The following is a 17,213-nucleotide window of genomic DNA, read 5'->3' on the forward strand; positions in this document are numbered from 1 at the left end:
CCAGGCTGAGGTGGTCTCAGATGGAGATGAGGAACTTGTTGGGAACCGGAGCAAAAGTGACTGTTATTATGTTTTAGCAAACAGACTGGTGGCATTTTGCCCCTGCCCTAGAGATTTGTGGAACTTTGAACTTAAGAGAGGTGATTTAGGGTATCTGGCAGAAGAAATTTCTAAGCAGCAAAGCATTCAAGAGGTGACTTGGGTGCTGCTAAAGGTATTCAGTTTTATAAGGGAAGCAGAGCATAAAAGTTCAGAAAATTTGCAGCCTGATAATGTGATAGAAAAGAAAAACCCATTTTCTGAGAAGAAATTTAAGCTGGCTGCATAAATTTGCATAAGTAACAAGGAGCTGAATGTTAATCCCTAAGACAATGGGGAAAATGTCTCCAGGGCATGTCAGAGGTCTTCATGGCAGCCCCTCCCATCACAGGCCAGGAGGCCTAGGAGAAAATGGTTTCATGGGCCAGGCCAAGTGTCCCTGTGCTGTGTGCAGCCTAGGGACTTGGTGCCCTGCATCCCAGCCACTCCAGCCACGACTGAAAGGGGCCAACATAGAGCTCAGGCCATGACTTCAGAGGGTGCAAGTCCCAAGCTTTGGCAGCTTCCATGTGGTGTTGAGCCTGTGAGTGCACAAAAGTCAAGAACTGGGGTTTGGGAACCTCTGCCTAGATTTTAGAAGATGTGTAGAAATGCCTGGATGCCCAGGCAAAAGTTTCCTACAGGGCGGGGCCCTCATGGAGAACCTCTGCTAGGGCAGTGCAGAAGGGAAACGTGAGGTGAGAGCCCCCACACAGAGTCCCTACTGGGGCACTGCCTAGTGGAGCTATGAGAAGAGGGCCACTGTCCTCCAGACCAGAATGGTAGATCCACCAACAGCTTGCACCGTTCACCTGGAAAACCTGCAGACACTCAATGCTAGCCCATGAAAACAGCCAGGAAGGAGGCTATACCCTGCAAAGCCACAGGGCGGAGCTGCCCAAGACCATGGGAACCCACTTCTTGCATCAGTGTGACCTGGATATGAGAACTGGAGTCAAAGGAGATCATTTTTGGAGCTCTAAATTTTGACTGCCTCGCTGGATTTCAGACTTGCATGGGCCCTGTAACCACTTTGTTTTGGCCAATTTCTCCCATTTGGAATGGCTGTATTTACCCAATACCTGTACCCCCATTGTATGTAGGAAGTAACCAGCTTCCTTTTGATTTCACAGGCTCATAGGTGGAAGTGACTTGCCTTGTCTGAAATGAGACTTTGGACTGTGGACTTTTGGGTTAATGCTGAAATGAGTTAAGACTTTGGGGACTCTTGGGAAGGCATGATTTGTTTTGAAATGTGAGGACATGAGATTTGGAAGGGCCAAAGGTGGAATGATATGGTTTGGTTCTGTGTCCCCACCCAAATATCACCTTAAATTATTATTATTATTATTATTTTTGAGATGGAGTCTTGCTCTGTCGCCCAGGCTGGAGTGCAGTGGCACAATCTCGGCTCACTGCAAGCTCTGCCTCCTGGGTTCATGCCATTCTCCTGCCTCAGCATCCCAAGTAGCTGGGACTACAGGCGCTTGCCACCATGCCCGGCTAATTTTTTGTATTTTTTTTTTAGTAGAGATGGGGTTTCACTGTAGTCTCAATCTCCTGACCTTGTGATCCGCCTGCCTTGGCCTCCCAAAGTGCTGGGATTACAGGCGTGAGCCACCACGCCCAGCCCATCTTAAATTATACTCCCATAATTCCCACATATTGTGGGAGGGGCCCAGTGGGAGGTAATTTGAATCATTGAGGTGGTTTCCCCCATACTGTTCTCATGGTAGTGAATAAGTCTCATGAGATTTGATGGTTTTATCAGGGGTTTTTACTTTTGCATCTTCCTCATTTTCTTTTGCCACTGCCATATAAGAAGTGCCTTTCACTTCCTGCCATGATTCTTAGACCTCCCCAGCCATGTGGAACTGTAAGTCCAATTAAACCTCTTTTTCTTCCCAGTCTTGGGTATGTGTTTATCAGGAGCATGAAAACAAACTAAATACAGGCATTATGGTCATTTTCACAATATTGATTCTACCCATGTGTGAGCATGGGATGTGTTTCCATTTGTGCTGTCTATGATTTCTTTCAGCAGTATTTTGTAGTTTTCATTGTAGGGGTCTTTCACCTCCTTAGTTAAGTATATTCCTAAGTATTTTAATTTTTTTGCAGCTATTATAAAAGAGATTGAGTTACTGATTTGATTCTCAGCTTGGTTGCTATTGGTGTACAGCAAAGCTACTGATTTGTATACATTAATTTTGTATCCTGAAACTTTGCTGAATTCATTTACCAGCTCTAGGAGCTTTTTTGATGAGTCTTTAGGGTTTTCAAGGTTTATGATTATGTCATCAGCAAACAGAGACAGTTTGACTTCCTCATTACCAATTTGGATGCCCCCCACCAAAGGATTTTTAAGACTAACCTTATCAAATCTTACAATAGCAACCAAAAGTATAGGAACTGCACATTTTAGACCAAGAATTAAATCAGTGGCTGTCCACTGTGGCAACCCATGAGTATCAAGAAAGACAAATGCCTAAGCTTCACCCAGAAATTTCAAATTAGGAGGCCTGTGATGAGGCCCCGCAAGGAGCCACCAGCAGGAATGAAGAACCACTGAGTTAAATCCCAAAGCTGTATTCATACCCTACTTCCAACCCATTCACTCCAAACCTTTCCCAGGACCAAAACCAGCCTCTAGTGTGTTAACACAGTTTGGCTTTCCTCCAGGAACTTCAGTTTTTCCAAAAGTTTCTAACTGTAAATTCCTCACCAGGGCTCAACGGAGGCATAAAAATGGGACGATTTCCACAAACCACACTTATTTAGAAATAATGTGCCAGAGGAATGATTTGGGTTGGTTTTTATCTCTGATTCTTCCCAGTAACTCATCCACTAAGAACACTGCCCACAGGAGGGTCTGATCCAACAGGGGGTTTAAGGCCACTCAGCTCAGCCTGGTTCCCAGGGCCAGTGTCCCACTCCAGAGGCCAAGTCCATGCTCCCCTCCCCTCAGCAGGGCCTGTTCCTCCAGAGCTGTCCAGTCTCTCTGCCAGGCTCCAAACTCTCCATCTTCAGTGTATTGACCAAACAACGAGACAGGAGGACAGCTGGGAGAGCGGGGGTCTGAAATCACTGGTAGAGTGGCCCAGGACACACAGAGGAGAGAGTCTCCACCATTGCTGAGATGAAGGGACTCTCCATTCTTCTCAAAAGGCTTGTTGTGTTTTTGGCATTCCCCCACCTGACTTTTTTTCCAGTGAGTTGTTCCGATCTGACCTCAGAGAAGGCCAAACTGGGTGCTGTGGGGGGAAGGGCAGAAAGAAACAAAACATGCTCGTAAGAAGTAGTCCCATAATCATTGAGCTCTTCTCTTGAGCCCGGCCCAGTACTGAATTTCATATGCATTATCTCATGTGATCCTTACCACCAGGAGGTAGGTATTATTATTGCCTTTCTAAGCATAAGGAAGCTGAGGCTCAGACAGGCCAAGTTACCTGCCCAAGACCATCGGGCTGCAACACAGAGTTAGAATTTGGACCCAGGTCTGTCTAACTCCACAGCTTGTGATCTTAACCTGTGTCTACAGCCTCAGAAAGGGAAAACAGCAAGGTGCCGCTACATTTACATGAATTTCATCAATTCAGCAACAAAAAACAAAGGCTCTTTGTTACCCCTGCTCCCTATCAGAGAACACGTTTATAAATGAAGTCTCAAACAAGTGGCCTGCAGTCCCAAATTCACCAACAGGCTTATTTAACTTGGTACATCATATTTTAAAATAACTTGACTGGCCCCTGCCAGCCTTTGAGTTTGCAGCCCAGGCCTCCCCTCTTACTCTATCGGATCTAGATCAAGACGACAGGAATGGTGTTTTCCACAAAATTGAAACCATAATCGCCTAGCATTAAACCTGGGGAAGTTAGCTGTGAAGACAATTGTTCCTCCTGCATCATCTCCACCTCGGAGACTTTCTGCAAACAGTACCACCCTGGCTGGTGACCCACTCAGCAGTAGACACAAGGCAACGGTATCAGAAGGTCTCCAGGAGCCAGGATGAGGCCTCGCAAGTTACTGCAGCATCACATAACAGTATAGGAGAAAGATACAGGGGGAAAATGATTCCATTCAGCTGCAACTTCAGAGTGGAGTTAATGTTTCACTCAGTGGATCCAGGCCAGGCCTCTGATCTCAAACTTCCCTGGCAGACCTCTCTCTGCTGCAATCAGCTGGGAGTCATGTGTCCTCAGGGCTGGTGTGACAGGAACAAACAAAGCCCATCATTCCACAAGCAGAGGAGGCCAGCCTTCCCAAACCCAGCAGAACACTGCTCCTTAATAGGCTGGGTGCCTATAATTAGTCTCCAAATAGCACCATGCTCATTGCCAGCTCACTCCTTTTGTCCCTACCCCTACTCACTGCATTCTCCGAGGTGCCTTTTCCAGGTGCTGTAGTTCTCTAAGGGGCTACAGAAGTCTAAGCAAAGGGAAAGTAGGAATCAGACTCCAAAATATTGTATGAGATCCAGCATGTAGCCTGCCTGGCAGTTAGATTATGAGAAGGTATAATAAGTCACAAAGTTAAGAAACAAAATCTAAGCATTGGAAGGAACCCTACTTTGACCTTTTGATAGCAAGGAAAACAACTCACTGCAACACAATACTTGCCCAAGGATCTTATCCTATTTATCCTATTTTCTTTTTGTTGTTGTTTTTGTTTTTTTGTTTTTTGAGACAGGAGTCTCGCTCTGTCTCCCAGACTGGAGTGCAGTAGTGTGATCTTAGCTCACTGCAACCTCCACCTCCCAGGTTCAAGTAATTCTCCTTCCTCAGCCTCCCAAGTAGCTGGGATTACAGGTGCCTGCCACCATGCCTGGCTAATTTTTTGTATTTTTAGTAAGACAGGGTTTCACCATGTTGGCCAGGCTGGTCTTGAAATCCTGACCTCAAGTGATCCACCCGCCTCAGCCTCCCAAAGTGCTAGGATTACAGGCGTGAGCCACCACGCTCGGCCTTTTTTTTTTTTTTTTTTTTTTTTTTTTGAGACAGAGTCTTACTCTGTCACCCAGGCTGGAGTGTAGTGGTGGATCTCGGCTCACGTAACCACCGCCTCCCAGGTTAAAGCAATTCTCGTGCCTCAGCCTCCCAAGTAGCTGGGATTATAGGCACGCATCTCCACACCTGGCTAATTTTTGTATTTTTAGTAGAGAGGGGGTTTTGCCACATTGGCCAGGCTGGTCTTGAACTCCTGGCCTCAAGCAATCTGCCCACCTCGGCCTCCCAAAGTGCTGGGATTTCAGGCATGAGCCACCACACCCGGCCATGTTTTCTTTATTAGATTGAACTGATGAGGCAAAAGACATTCTCCCTGCCCCCAGTAAAGGCCACTCTTCACTTCTTTTCACCACTAATATAAATAATCTCTGGTGATAACCTTTAATCCTTGAGCTTGGGTAAGAAAGTTTGATATCACTCTTCTATCCAGCAGAACTTCAGTTTCTCAGACTTTCCTGCTACTTAGAAAAATCACTGCCCTCAGCAGCCTCCCTGGGCAACCCAGCCATGCCCACCACCACCACCACCTGAGCCTCTGACACCTGGCTCGGCTGGGGCCAGCATCATTCTCACCATGGTCATGTAGGTGGCCTCTGATTTTTCACTTGGTTCTTCTTCCTCGATCACCTCCCGTACAATTATTGGGGAGTAAATGTGTTTCTAGAGGGGGAAAATGGTACAAAAATTCCTTAAAATTAGATGAATCTTATACACCAGAGAAAAGGCCACCTACTCCTATTTGCTGGGCATCGACCACCCAAACTGCTAGGTTCAGAGGGTTACTGAGACCTAGAGAATTCTCAATAATGATAATTCAGTCTTCAGTCTTCCTGAAAATTAACTGTCAAAGAACACAGTCTTAAGAACCAAACTCTTTGCTTCAAAAGCCAAACATCTTTGTTTAGATGGATGTTTAGGTAGCAGCAGGGGTTCCTTATCTTGCTAAATTCCTTGTATTCTGGGGTTATTTCCTTCTAATTACAGTAAAGGCAGAATGGCATTAATCAGCAGTGAATTGTCATCGTCTCCCTCAGAGGATTTATGCGGCAGGGCCAGCCCTCATTGAACCTCACAACTGTGAGGTTCATGGTCCTGTCACTCGTTGGGAAAGCGGTATCATCCAGTGGCCCATTCTTGGACTACTGCACTCTACTGGGAGAAAATCCTACTCTTGGGACAAAAACAGCCCAAAAATAGAGAAAGGTAACTATTCAAAGAGTTTTTTAAAAATTAAAGAAAGGAAAGAATAGGAGTTAAAGAAAACCAATCCATTTCTCAGTCTCTAGAAGCGATTATTTGTAACTCCATTACAAAATCAATATGGAGAGAAAAGTCCTTCTTAATCCTTTCTTGCTAAGATCTTAGACTATTGCATTTTAAGCATTAGAACTCCTTAACTCCTGAATGTATTATAATTCTCCATTAGACTTTAGACAAATAGCACCTCCTAGATTACAAAGCATTTGCATATCATCATCTTATGTGAGCCTTACAACAACCTTGTCAAGCAGGCTGGGCAACTATAATATCTTTATCCTTATCCTCATTTTGCTGATGAGACTCAGGGAGGTGGCAGATCTTTCTGACTCCAAGCGCAGTGCTCTTTCCTCAGCCCAATACCAGGATCTGCTGCCCGGGGCTGGCCCAGTTGGCCCCATGCACTGTACTCCGCAAAGGCTCTTATTTTAGTGACAAAGGCTTCCTGAGTCCCTGCTCTGTGCCAAGCACTGGCCTGCAAGCTGCGACATACAATGGGTAAGATATGGTTCCCCGGGGAATGAGAACGGCCCAGGGCTGCATCTACTTAGTGTTTTAGGCTGAAGCGTGTGTTCACCTCCCCTTCATATCTTTCAAAATGGCAGGGTTCTTCTTTTATCCCTGGATTAGTCTTCTTCGTGTTCTTCACCAAGACTGTAGAATTCACTGAACTGCAAGACATGAAAAGCATGTGGAATTAACCAGCGGGCATGGTTTATTCAAGGGTCCCTACATGAGATCCCCTCTTGGCTTTGTGAAGAGAGAGACACCAGAGAAGGAACTATTCTCTCTGGACTCCTACAGCCAGGGCTACCCGGCTCACTTGGAAACCTGAGAAGCGCATCTCTTCTAATGAAGAACAAGAAGCCGTTCTGGAGATAATTTAGGCTGAAAAACAGCTTCAACTTCTCTATTATCACTCAAGCCACTTTCAGTCCGTATGGGAGAGGTAATTTTAAGTGAATGAAGAGAGAGGGGAGATGGGATTCCATTTGACCATCCTGTCTACGTTTCTGAGGACCAGGGAGTGCCGCAGAACCAGCAGGGGGCAGCAGGAGCTCAGCAAGACGCCAATCCGAAGGGCTCCTGGCCTTTCCGGGGGGCGGAGCAGAAAAATCCCCACAAACACCCCACCCAAGCCCCAAGCCAGGAGCTCTGCGCCTGCCCTGTCGGGGTCCCTTGGCCTTTGATTTCATGGCCGTTTGCCTTCTGAACATACTTTCTTTTTTTCTATTTTGGCCTAAGGCAGAACTAAAAAAAAAAAAAAATTCAAGGTTTAAGCTAGAAAAGAAACCATATGTTTTGGTCTCAGTGGAAATATTTTCACTGTATTTTCTGCTTTTAAAGTTGTATCTTCTCATTGTAAAATAATTCAGATAATACAGAAACGTAGACAGTTGGAAGTGGAAGTTCCCTGCAACCCCTCACCCCATGGGATCCACCTTCTCCTTCATCTCAAATTCCACACTATTACCCACATTTTACAACTATCCTTCCAAGCCTCTCTCAGTGTAAGCATAAGCTCACATAAAATGTATTTAGTACATATGCTGCTGGAGTGAGCATCACATTATTTTCTCTTTTATAAAAATGAGGTCATACCATAAATTCTGTATTTTTACCCCTGGGATTCTTTCCATGTCATTACGTAGAGGGATCTGGAGTGTTTCATTGAGTGAAACACTGGTTCACTGAATCATTGCCTTTCTGACAGACACTGGCAATTATCCCTGTTTTTAATCATAAGCAAGGCTGCAGTTTTGCACAAATCTCAGCATATCCATTTAATTATTTCTTTAGAATAAACGACTAGACATGGCAGTGCTACCTTTCCTTTGGCGGGAAACTGAGGTCCCGACAGGGGAAGTAAGCTGAGAGTGGAATCCAGGTTGTCTAGCTCAGTGCTCCAAGCATGCCCAGAGCAAAGACCTTTAGAGAGGCCAGCCAAGTTCAAAACCAAATCAGGAAGCCCTAGAGAGAGCAAGTGAAAACTTAGCAGAAAGCACAAGTGTTTTCTGCAGGATCCAAGACCCACTGGGAAAGAACACTCAAAAGTCAAGATTATTCATGAGGCCCTTTCCCACTGAGGGAGTCAATCTGCACTACAAACATACTCCATCGATAGTTGGATAAACTGAGGGACATGGATCTGCCAACAGCCAGTGAAACACTAGTGTCCCTGTTGGAGCATCTGGGCACTTCTGAGACCCTGGGAGAACTACTGATGAAATTCAGGCCTTTAAAAGCACATTATTATTATTATTTTGAGACAGAGTCTCACACTGTCACCTGGGCTAGAGTGCAGTGGCGCGATCTCGGCTCACTGCAAGCTCCACCTCCCAGGTTCACGCCATTCTCCTGCCTCAGCCTCCCAAGTAGCTGGGACTACAGGCACACGCCACCACACCCAGCTAACTTTTTGTATTTTTAGTAAAGACAGCGTTTCACCGTGTTAGCAAGGATGGTCTCAATCTCCTGACCTCGTGATCCGCCCGCCTTGGCCTCCCAAAGTGCTGGGATTACAGGCATGAGCCACTGCCCCTGGCCAAAAACACCTTTTAATAATAATTCATTTAGAACCTGAGGGCACCCATTCAAAAATCATATCTCATAATTAGAATGTGGTCTTTTAGATAAAACCACTGGCAACCCTTAAGATCTTAGCTTCTATGCGGAACGTACAGTATGGATAATTTAAAAATCATCTCTTAGGCAGTGAATGGTACCATGATAGTTCTTGTGAAAGATTTATGCTCTGAATTATGCCTTACTGAGACACCCATTTCTAAGGGAGTTTGTAGTCTTTACATAATAACAAAGTGAATGAGGAGAGCGTAGGAACATTAAATTCTTTTCCCGGGCAGAGTAAGCAAAGTGGGCAGGGTTACCACAGATGATTCCATTTAAAAATACCCCCTTCTGTGAGAATGGCATAGGTAGGGCCCTATCACCGTCTTCCACTTTGGGGTAGAGGCAGCCTTGCACCCCCAGCCTCCCAACCCAAGGGGCGGGGGCAGCCCTGTACCTCTTTTTCCCACAGGTCCTCTTCACGATCAATATCAGAACAGGGAGCAGCAGGATTGTGGCACAGACAATTCCCACGATGATCACCAGCTGATTACCACCCAGGACCAGAGGCCTCAGGGCTGCCGGGGTCACCAGTGCTTGGGAAAGGAGAAAAGCAAGAAGAGGGTCTCAATACTTGAGCAAAAAGCTGACAGCCCCACAGCCCTGTACCAAGTAGCACCAGCCAGGCCAGGAAGCAGAGGGGAAGGCCAGACTCCACCCCATATCTGGACATTAGGGACACTGTCTCCATGAGATTGAGAACCAAAGTCTAACCCCCTCGTTTACCCTGAAATGTAGATTAAGGTGAGTGGGAGATGAGGCTAGCACTTCACCTCTAGTAAAGTTTCCTTTCTCATCAACAATTCTATTCTAAAATTTGGCTTAACAAGTGACCCAGAAATAACAGGCATTTTAGAGGCTGCTGATCTTCCTTAGGGCAAGTGGTTGTCTTCAAAAGAACTCATGCCGCAAGACTCAGCCCCACAGTGACGATACCAAGTAAAGCCTCCGGAGGTACTTCTGCCCATACGGTACCTTCTACTCATCTGCATGGTTCTTTCTAAATACATAAAGCAAACACCTCCTCAGGGCCAGACAGCACTAGGTACAGGGGATTCAGAGACGAATGATGTGTGGTCCCTGCTTCCAAGGAAGGAGACAAACACGTCAACAGAAAACCACAGCCTGCTGTAGGCGCTACAACAGAAGTCTGTATGGGGAACAGAGGGGCACAGAAAAAAGGGTGTCCAATTCTATATGCAGCAAGTGAGAATTTGCCAGCAAAAGTTCTAAAGTTTAACCTGAGACTTATAGGAAACATCCAGTTTGTTGGGCAGACAATATGGAGAAGGACAGAGGAGATGTTCTGCACGAGATCTGGAGGCCTGACAGGATGGTGACTTTAGAAACTAGAAAGAGTTCAATGGGTCTGGCACAAAAGTGGCATCTGTGGGTGTGCTGGAGAATTTGGCTGGAGAGATGACAGGGTCCAAGTCAGGAAGGACCTTGACTATCTCAACCAAGAATTTGGCATTTTTCTGCAGGCAATGAAAAAACCATTGAAAGATTATTAGCAGTGGAAGAGAAAGTTCTTAATGTGATTTAGAAAGATGGCACCAAGAGCCACATGAAGAATGAGGAGCAGTGGCTGAGAGAGAGAGCAGAGACTGGTTAGAGGCCTACAGTTCAAGACAGAGATGAAGACAGCCAGAACTAAGGCGGCAGTGACAGACTGGAAGGAAGACAACTTCAACAGTCTGTAGTAGGAGTCAAGGACTTGTTGACCTGACCTGTTAGATTAGGGGTCTAGGAAAGGGAAAGAATCAAGCACACCCCCAGGCATCTAGTTAGACAACTGAGGTTGGGGAGATGGGCTGAGGAGGTGTGTGCAGGGGTAGGTTAGACATGTTGCGTATGAAGGATTTGTGGAAAACTTGTGTAGAGTTGACTAAGTATATCCATGGGTGTGTGTGGAATTGTGTCCAACACAGAGTGCATATAAATGCTACTGAGGGAGAGAAGGCTGAGGATGGATAATTGCAGTGCCATTGGTGATCTAAGCCGGAGTAGAGGTAGAATAAGCCAGAATGCAGTGCACTGAGGAGTTAATGGGAGATGAGACAGTAAGATACGAAACACAGACCTTTAGCAAGCTATTTGGCCATGTTGAGAAAGAAACACATGATTGTGGTGGTGGTTGTACAACTCTGAATGTACTAAAACCATTGAGCTGAACCCTTTAAATGGGCAAATTGTGTGGCAGGTGAATTGTATCTCAGGAAAGCAATCTTAAGAAAAAGAAAGGCACAGAATGGAGCTGAAGAAAAAAAGACATGGAATGGAGCTGGAGTAGTTACGTGGTAGAATTGAGCAAATGTGTCCATTGAATGGTAGAAGCCAACAGAAAGTGAGAGCTCAAAGAGCCATGTTGTAAGGCTCCTGAGAAGGATGCCACCTGGGCACAGGGGGGCAGATAAGCCCAGAGCAGAAGGGACCTTCCTCTGCCTCAGGATGGCGGGGCAGAGATAAGAATGGGGAGACAGATATGTTTGTGGGTGGAGAAGCTTCATGAGCCCCCATAATGGCTCGATTTTCTCTGTGAATTGGACTTCTGAGAAGGAAGCACACAGAGAGATGATGGTTCTTTAAGAAACCCATCTGCCCTGCTCCCCTCTCCAGCTGGAGACAAGGTGCCTCCACAGACTTAAGTCTCTGGCCTGAGATATGAGGTATGTTCCATCCTCACCCCATCTTCCCCGCCCCCAGCCAACCACAGCCAACTCCTGAAGGCCCTAGCGAGAGGCAAAGTCCACAGGCCACATCCTGATTGCTAATTGGGTTGTGGTTTAACTTTAACCCCTCACTTATCAACCTCTCTCTGTCAACACAATCGAGTCTTTCCTCTCCTACACACCACTGGCCTTGATGCACACTGTTTGCCAGAATCCAGAACCTCTGGACAGAAAACCCCTCCGTTTTTGATTCTGGTGCCTGCATGTTTCTCTCTGTTCCTGGCTGTCTCTCACTGGCTTAGGATCATTTCCCGCTCCACTCTAGCACATACAGCACCTCCCTTGAAACCAAGTATGCTGACTTTGGACATCAACTCCAATCCTTCCCTGAGCTTCTGTATCTTTACATCAGTAGATGACCCTGGCAATGAGTGGGGTCTGGCAGAGGATTGGTATTCACTAAATTAGCTCCCCTCTCCTTGGCCTAGCAGCGGGGCCAGAACTAGGGTGAGGCAAGCCAGGCACCTGAGGGGCCACCTCTAAGGAGGCATCATTCTCAGGGTTGTGCAAGGCCAGAGTCAGCACCTGATGCCTCCTTCAATTTTGCATCATAGGAACCTCTCTGGCCTCACTCTAGTCCTGGCCCCATGCACTAGCCAGAAGGTCCCTCAATGCTCCCCAGCCAAATGTTAGATACTTCGAGGCTCTTCCGGGCTGACATGCAGCACAATGGTTTTCTTGAACACCAGGTTCCCTAGGTGGATACTGCAAGTGTAGTTTCCTCCATCTGACTCCCTCACTCCTTGAAGCGTGATGGAACCGTCATTGTGGAAAATGTTCCCCACCAGGTTCACACGATTCTGGAAGTGGCCCCAGCTCTGGGAGTACTCCGCAGACATCCTGCGTTTGTGGTAGTAACGAAACACAATCTCCTCCTAGAAGTGAAAGGCAGAAAGTACGATATTGTGAGGACTGGAGTGGAGCGGGGAGCAGAGAAAATGGGGGAGGGAAGATCTCAGGACTCCAAGGCCCTACTAGGTGAAGGCAGTAAAGGTATTATCAGAAAGCATTAAATAACACAAAGTCACGTACACAAACATGTGCATGCGTGTGTATTTGTGAGGGACATCACCAAACTGTGAACAGTTGTTCCATCTGAACGGAAGGATAAGAAAAGGAGGACTTTCATTTCGTGCACCTTTCCAATAAAAAAAGCAAAAGTATACTTTTATTCTTGATGACATTTCTAGTTGGATTTCCGATAGGAACCTGAAACATGTCTAAAACTGAACTCTTCATCTTTCCCCCAAACCAGTTCTTTCCAGTCCATCCCATTTTGGTACATGGCAGTGCTTTCCTCCAGATACGCAGGCTAAAAATCTTGGAGTCATTCTTAATTTCTGTCTTTCTGGAACAAATCACATCAAATCCCTCAGCAAATCCTATCACCTCTACCTTCAAAATATATCCCCAATCCAGCCAGTCCTCACCTCCTCCACTGATACCATTCTGGTCCAGCTCATCTCTCACCTGGATTCCTGCAACAACTTTCTTACTTGTCTCCCTGCTTATTCTCTATGACAATCTATTTTCAGCAGATGAGCCTTTTAAAATGTAAGTTAAATCATGTTACTCCTGTGCTCAAAATCCTTCATGGCCCCCACTCCCATTTCTACTAAAATGCAAGGCCCTGCATGACCCAGCCCATCTCCTTTTTCCTCTGACTTCAACTTCTACTTGCTCTTCCCTCACCTACTTGGGTCACTGCGCTCCAGCCACATGGACCTCTTGGCTGCTCCTTGCATACCGGCTGCAGGGCCTTTGCATTTGCTACTGTCTATGACTGCAAGAACACTTCCCCCTACACATATGCAGGGTTCACTCCCTCACTTCCTTCACCCCTCTCCTCAAATGTCATCTCAGCGAGGGCTCCCCAAGCACCCACATAACAAAAACCACAAATTCCAGCTTTATTGTTGCCCGTAGGCTCTTACTATTGCCTGATGTATTATATACTTCTTTGTTATTTTACATGTATCTCCCTCCATCTTGGTTGTAAGTTTCCCATCAGGACTGGGGCTTTAAGTATTCTTCATATAGCAGATGCTTTAAAAATAACTTGTTAAATGAATATTGGCATTAAAAAAAAAAGCCATGTAGATTGCTTTTTTAAAGCTTTTAAGAAAAGTTAATGGGTGTGTAGACACAAACATGAATGAAGTGACCTGGCCCCTAACACTTTGTCTCTTGTGATTCAAATTCACAACCTCAAAATGTCAATTCTCGTCTTATTTTCTCCTGTGAATCACTCAATGGATGACATTTAAATGTATGGCAAGCTCTCAGGGGTGAACCTGGGACCAGATGTAATTCCCCATACTCCATCACGATGTCACCCACTGTGACCCACTCAGATAGCATAGAGGAATCAAGTGCAAATGACTTTGTTAGAGAGATGACCTGGAATATGTTTTAATTTATAAAAGTTAGTCTTTAATAAATTTTGCAACTTAACTTTTATTAATAACAAGTTACTTGGGATACCCCCACAACACATGTTGACCCATAAATATACGGCCACATCATGGTTGAGATCTACTGGTCTAATGAATGAACTTGCTTTTTCCTGCTTTATAGAGTTCCCGTGAAATACCCCTCACCCTGGCCCCCAGGATCAATCAATCCAACACGTGAAGTACCCATGAAAATTCCCTCCATCACATAAATGGGGCAATGGGGCACAGATGAAAACTCACAGAACTAACCCCAGTAAGAATAAAAGTGTAATCACTTTTATGCCTAGCCCATTGCTTTCCTGGCTGGGCCACAAAAATCATCTCCCTCTTTCTCCCATGGACTCTATACAAAGGAAAAGGGAGAAAGAAGGAAACTAAAATGCAGGGGCCAAGTCATACAAAATGCTTTACATGTACAATCTCATATCGGCATCTAAAAGTTAAGCATCATCATCATCATCTTGTTCTTCTCGTTCTTCATGGAGTTATCTTTCCCACCAGAAAGCTGAAATTGCTAGGAGAAGGTCCAGTTCTGATAAGCACCAAAGCCCAGGCTCTTGCAACACCTCCTCATGTGCCTGATTCTACCTCTGTCCTGACACCATCAGCCAGAGCCTTCTCTAACACAGTGATGTTTCCTCCTTGTTACCTTTGCGTGCCGTCCTGAAAATATCCATTCTACCTTGGTCACATGTTTCACTTCTGTGCTCTGGAAAACACATCCCATCTGAATCAATTCACCCACACGGACCATGAGCTCTGAGGATAAAACGGTAAATCAAGTCAGACTCAAGTTATAATCTATAGAAGTCAAAGAATTTCTAGAAGAGATCATGTTTAGCCAAAGACCCTCAGCAGCAAAAATCGCTGTCACCACCAAACACTGTACGTATTCCTTCTGTAGGTGATCCAGATGATTCCACATGGGCAAAGTACTCAGAGCCTCCTCCCTCAGACCAGCACAGCATCATCCCCAAGATGAAAATACCCTCTAACTGCCCATATGTACCAAGCCTGAAGGTTTCTGCTGTCTCCATACCACCATAAACACTTTCTGGTCCTCTTTAATTCCTTTCTCTTTCCCCTTTTCCGGAATTCCTCCCATGAACTCTAATTTCACATCAAGTTTGTACTAAAGGAAGTATGGAAAATCTCAAAGCCTCCACTTTATGTTCATCATCTTAGACACCAACATCTGCTTAGCATAAACGGGAAGTGGAAAGTTATAGAACTCTCATTCTTATATTTAACCCACTGACTCTCCCAACTAAAAAAATGAACCATGGGTAACTTTCTTCAACTTCTTTTATTATTTTTCTTTTATTCTAGGACCTAGTTCTGGCCTTGGTACAAGTCACAGGACTCCTTGCTAATTAGGCCAAGACAAAAGACAGCTTTCTCCTTGACTTTTCTGTTTTAATCCTGCTCTCTCCTGCCCCCACCCTCCCCACTTCCCCTGCTTCTGGCTTTCCAACTCCTAGGCTCTTCCTTCTGCCTATTGTACAAGCAGCTGATCCACCATATGTTTATTACATAAGTCATTTTAAGTGGCCTGTGAAAAAGAAAAGAAGTAGAAAGACATTTCTGATTTTTCAGTAATGCTCTATACAAATCAACCACAAAGTTGATTAAGCAATGAAAGGCAGGATGGTGTATAAGGAAGACACAAGTCTAGTTCTTAAGTGCACAGAGTTCCTTCAAAAGAGTGTTAAGCAAAGATCACGAGGGAACAGAGTGCATAAGCCACCCTTTCATCCAAATTATTTCCCTGGGAGAAGAGTAACTTCCTGCCCAGCAGGAGAAATGCACAATAGGAGGAAAGCAAAAGAAAATATTATGAACTCTAAAATCTATGGAAGGAATTATTTTGAAAGCGATAAAAAAGTTACTCCAAAGAATATCAGTAAGGAAGCAAACTCCCTTTAAATCTATCAGCACATTAAGAATTAAACTCTATTTTTAAAATGCAATAATAACAACTGAACATTCTGACTCCTTTCAATGCACCACCATGTGCTAAACACCCTATACATGGTAGACCAGTTAGTCATTACGATATTTTGAGGTTTGTATGATTACTCTCCCATTTTACAGAGAAGGAAAATAAAGGAGCCCAACGCCACATGGCCAGGAAAGATAAAGCCAACATTTAAGCCCAGGCCTGAGTGAAAGGAAAGCCCGAGTTTTCTCACTCACTCTACTGTGGCACGCCACATAAGTAGAAGGATGGCTGATTCTAGAGCAAAAGTAGAGGACATTAATCTAATTACTATTTTCATCTATAGTATTTAAATTGAGAACTAGGAAAAAAAGAATTGAAGTGGTAGAATCATAGAGAGACTGTCAACTGAAGGGTAAACTTTGTAGAGAAAATTCTAGATGACTGCAAAAAATGGAGTTGCCATGTTGGTGGAGGCAACTTACATAAAGCAAGTTGCAGCACGTTCCACTAGGCAAAATTGTTAGGGGTTGGATCTATTCCCATTCTAGCTGGAAGAAAAAAAAAAAAAAATACAGCTTTCTCCACTAGCCACTGGGGGAATATCTGACTACCTCTAACATTGCCCTAGCCTGTTTCCATGGATTCCTCAGCTCTTGAAATTGACTCCTTGTGGTTCCCTCTGTGTCTCTTCTAAGCAGGAAAAGGCTATGCTTGCATGGACAAGTGTTCAGGCACGGCATTAGAGACCAAAGGCAGAAAAAGGAAGCAAAAATAGAATCCTCTGTAATACCAGCAATTTGGGGAGGCTGAGACAGGAGGATCACTTGAGCCCAGGGGTTTGAGACCAGCCTGGGCAACGTAGGGAGACCCCGTCTCTACTTAAACAAACAAACAAACAAAGCCGGGCATGGTGATGCACACCTATGGACCTAGCTACTCGGGAGGTTGAGGCAGAAGGATCACTTGAGCCCAGGAGTTCAAGGCTACAGTGAGCCGTGATCATACCACTGCAACTCCAGAGCCTGGGTGACAGAGCAAGACCCCACCTCAAAAAAAAAAAGAGAATCCTTGGGCACAGGCATCTGATTTGCTTCTTCTTCCTGGAGAACAAGAG

At 45.2% G+C, this 17,213-nt stretch overlaps 1 protein-coding gene across 5 annotated transcripts in view; it reads right to left on the minus strand.

The window, feature by feature from the left end:
- Positions 1–2,651: 2,651 nt before the first annotated feature.
- Positions 2,652–17,213, minus strand: part of JAML (junction adhesion molecule like) — a 34,588-nt gene continuing 20,026 nt past the window's right edge. For 3 of the 5 annotated variants that reach the window (XM_055273331.1, XM_055273332.2, XM_055273333.2), the window contains 6 exons: positions 14,807–14,916; positions 12,339–12,576; positions 9,367–9,505; positions 6,919–7,012; positions 5,658–5,744; positions 2,652–3,332 (listed from right to left, as the gene is read on the minus strand). In XM_055273331.1, coding sequence (XP_055129306.1) covers positions 3,240–3,332; positions 5,658–5,744; positions 6,919–7,012; positions 9,367–9,505; positions 12,339–12,576; positions 14,807–14,916 — 761 coding nt within the window. In that variant the 3' untranslated portion in view covers positions 2,652–3,239. The remainder of the gene's footprint in view (positions 3,333–5,657; positions 5,745–6,918; positions 7,013–9,366; positions 9,506–12,338; positions 12,577–14,806; positions 14,917–17,213) is intronic. The other 2 variants (XM_055273329.2, XM_055273330.2) reach the window with 1 other exon arrangement.

Source organism: Symphalangus syndactylus, chromosome 3 (genome assembly GCF_028878055.3).
Source record: "Symphalangus syndactylus isolate Jambi chromosome 3, NHGRI_mSymSyn1-v2.1_pri, whole genome shotgun sequence".
In the NCBI taxonomy this organism is placed as follows: Eukaryota; Metazoa; Chordata; class Mammalia; order Primates; family Hylobatidae; genus Symphalangus; species Symphalangus syndactylus.